This window comes from Otolemur garnettii, unplaced genomic scaffold (assembly GCF_000181295.1).
Source record: "Otolemur garnettii isolate 467f Iridium unplaced genomic scaffold, OtoGar3 scaffold00127, whole genome shotgun sequence".
Classification (NCBI taxonomy): Eukaryota; Metazoa; Chordata; class Mammalia; order Primates; family Galagidae; genus Otolemur; species Otolemur garnettii.
The window spans coordinates 559203-563010 of NW_003852522.1; the positions used below are offsets into that span (position 1 = coordinate 559203).

Genomic DNA, 3808 nt, shown 5'->3' on the forward strand with positions numbered 1-3808 from the left:
GAATCTCACTTTGTTGCCCTTGGTAGAGTGCCATAGAGTCATAGCTCATAGCACCCTCAAACTCTTGGGCTCAAGCAATCGTCTTGCCTCAGCCTTCCAGGTACCTAGTACTACAGACACCCACCACAATGCCTGCCAATTATTAGAGATAGGGCCTTGCTCTAGCTGAGGCTGGTCTTGAACTCCTATGCTCAAGCAGTTCACCCACCTTGGCCTCCCAGAGTGCTAGGATTACAGACGTGAGCCACTGCACCCAGCTTTTTATAGGATTCTTAAGCATGCTAAACTTTGAAAGCCTCTGCTTAAATCCACTCACTTAGCTTCACCTCAGCTGTTACTACCCTAGTCCAAGCTACTACATACCATCTAACCTCACTAGGTTAAATCCATGAGCAAGCCCCATCTACCCAGTAGTCAGGGGTGGTTTCCTGGGTATGCAATCTGGACGTGGCACAAGACTCCATGCTTGCTTTGATGCTCTGCTGTCACCAGCATTTAATGGCTTTTGAATGGGAGGAGCTGTGTTTTCATTTTGTACCTCCTATGTAGCTGGTCCTAGCCACAGCAGAAGACCCTGAACCCATCCACTTCTGTCTGTCTCTGCTGCATGGTCAAGGCCAAAGCCCCTGCCTCTCTCCAGGATGACAGCCATAGGCTCCTGTTTCCACCACGGCCTTCTCTTGTCAGCTTCTCATGCTGCTAGAGACTTGTTTTCAGACCAGAGAAATGATGTGGCACTACCTCCTACTAATGTTTTTGCCCTTTCTCGAGCCTACCTACCCGCCTAGTCAGCCTCTTATGCCACTTTACCTTTGCTCACCACACTCTTGAGCTTGGTATACCTCTTCCTGCCACATACAACATGGGATCATCACTTGTGGGATTGATTCTGTATTCTTCATTCATTCAAAAACTGCTGAGGTCAGAGACTGTACTTTCTGCTCAGTAATAACACATTGCTTGGGAGTCTTTGTACTGATGATGTGGAGGCATGACTATAGCTGTGCTAGGTCCAGGATGTGTCTCCTCCAGGCTGATGCCCCCAACCCATCCCTCATCCCGGAGACTGACGCTGTGGGTGTGACTGTGGTCCTCATCACCTGCACCTACCACGGACAGGAGTTCATCCGTGTGGGCTACTACGTCAACAACGAGTACCCCAACCCCGAGCTACGGGAGAACCCACCCCTGAAGCCAGACTTCTCTCAGGTAGGACCCGTTTGTGCACTTCCTGCTTCAGGCAGGCCAGTTCTTTGCACTTGGGGGAGTTAAGCCATTTAAAATTGGAAGCCAAGGTCACTTCTTAAGGTTTCCAAGTAGTGCTCAGTTCTTGCAGTGCAAAACCAGGACAGGAGAGAGAAAGGTCTTTGTTCTCTAGAGGCGTACCTTGCAGAATTAAGATTAGATAGGGGCTGGGCATAGTGGCTTATGCCTGTAATCCCAGAACTTTGGGAGGCCAAGGTGGGAGGATTGCTTAAAGCCAGGAGTTTGAGACCAACCTGAGCAAGAATGTGACCCCTATCTACAAAAAAAAAAAAAAAAATACATATATATATATATATATATAGAAAAATTAGGCTGGGTAGCAGTATGCATCTATTATCCCAGCTACTTGGGAAGCTGAGACAGAGGGATCATTAGAGCCCAGGAGTTTGAGGTTTCAGTGAGCTATGGTGACACCACTCAACTCTAGCTGTGGTGACAGAGTTAGACCCTGTCTCAAAACAAAAAAAGGAAAAAATAGGGCCTGGCCCTAAATCAGTACAGAGTTCCACACAAGTTGGTGGTGGAATGAGTGAGGTCTGCTTTTTCTGGGCTTGAGGTGGGAGTTTGGGGGAGTCCTTGTTCTGTGGGACAATAAGGGCATGCTAACAAGGATTGTTATTTCTCTTCCTTCTCCAGCTCCAGCGGAACATCTTGGCATCAAACCCCCGAGTAACCCGCTTTCACATTAACTGGGACAACAACATGGACAGGCTGGAGGCCGTAGAGAGCCAGGATCCTGCCCTGGGCTGCAGCCTCCCCTTCAGCTGCACTCCTATTAAGGGCCTAGGCCTTCCTGGCTATATCCCGGGCTTGATCCCTGAGAACTCCATGGACTGCATTTAACTGCAGGCATCCAGAGTTTCCCTGCACATCTTGAGGGGACAGCCAGGCCTCCCAGAGAGTCATGTGGGGCCATCTAGAGGACTTTTGGGCCATCAACTGTATTCAGGCTTGTCAAACTTGGACCCAGGGAAAGAACAGGCCTCAGGTCTTTCCCAGGCCCAGCCAAGAAGACTCATCTCACTTGTTCTGCACAGGCCTATAAGAAGCAGGTACTTCAGTTTATAATTCTTTCTGACTGTGTCCTTTTTCTCTTCCACACACACTATAAATTCCATTTGCAAGCCACTGTACCACTGTGCTCCTATGAGAACCATTTACCCAAAGTTCTTCCCATGGGCCTCCTTGGCCTGCCTGGAGACTTTCTTGGGCAAAGGCTATGTTATTCCTCTCTCTTTCCAAACATCTAAGCAGATCTACCCCAGCTTTCTGGTGTCACAGGCAAAGAATCCTGGTTAGTAGGTGAACTTTGATACAATTTTGGTCCTCCCAAGAGAATTTTTAGGTCTTTCAGTCCTAGAAAACTCCACTCCCAAAGGTGCAATCAACCTGATGTTGAGGAACCATGGTTGCCCCTCCTCAATCACAGCCACCTTCCTTACTATTACACTTGAGTTTAGCTTCCCCCAGCAGCTGTCATTGTGGGGAGGTGATGTGACATAGGGGCCTGCCATACTCAGTCTGTCTTAGTGTTGGCATCAGAGCTCCTGCACCTCTGACTGCCTGGATGTGCCCTCTACAAAAGACCATGTGACCTCAAGGGCCACAGTATCATTTCTGGCAAGGGAAACAATCGGTACCCTGAAAACCTTCCCTTCCTAGTATCCTCCAAGCTTTGTGCCCCAGTCATCTCGCTGCTATATGGATGCTGTTGTGATTAGGGGTTTTTATATTAAATATGTTTGGTTGGTCTAAAAATAAAAGCACTTCATCTATACTGGCTGTTTCTGCTTTTTCTCAGGTGGCTGAGATAGCTTTGTGTTCTTCTCCTTGTGACATGGAGATGGCCTCTTGCCCCATCCAGTGGACTGGCTTTTGTCCCCTTGTGCAGTGTATTCCAGTCTTAATTAGTTGTACAGTTGTATTCCAGACTGAGGTTTGGGGACTAGTTTTCCTTTGTCAAAATTTAAGAAAACCAGCTATTAGCCCAGGTACAATGGCTCACACCTGTAATCCTCTGGGAGGCCAAGGTGGGAGAATCACTTGAGCTCAGGAGTTTGAGACCACCCTGAGCAAGAGTAAGACCTTGGCTCTACTAAAAAAAAAAAAAAAAAAGTCCTCAGCACCTATAGCTCAGTGAGTAGGGTGCCAGCCATGTACACTGAGGCTGGTGGGTTCTATCCCGGCCCGGGCCTGCTAAATGACAATGACAACTACAACCAAAAAAATAGCTGGGCATAGTGGCAGGCGCCTGTAATCCCAGCTACTTGGGCAGCTGAGGCAAAAGAATCACTTAAGCCCAAGAGTTGGAGGTTTCTGTGAGCTGTGATATCACAGCACTCTACGGAGGGTGACAAAGTGAGACTCTGTCTCAATAAATAAGTTAGCCGGGTGTCGTGGTGCCTGTAGTACCAGCTGCTCCGGAGGCTACATCAGGAGGATCCTAGAACACAGGAGTTTGACGTTGCTGTGAGCTGTGACACCATAGCACTCTAGCCCGGGCAACAAAATGAGACTCTTGTTTTAAAAAAAAAAAAAAAAG

The 3808-nt window shown here is 48.2% G+C and overlaps 1 protein-coding gene across 1 annotated transcript in view; it reads left to right on the forward strand.

The window, feature by feature from the left end:
* Positions 1-2109, forward strand: part of ASF1B (anti-silencing function 1B histone chaperone) — a 13839-nt gene extending 11730 nt beyond the window's left edge. Inside the window, exons 3-4 of the mRNA XM_003797894.2 lie at positions 1033-1209; positions 1903-2109. Coding sequence (XP_003797942.1) covers positions 1033-1209; positions 1903-2109 — 384 coding nt within the window. The remainder of the gene's footprint in view (positions 1-1032; positions 1210-1902) is intronic.
* Positions 2110-3808: the final 1699 nt, after the last annotated feature.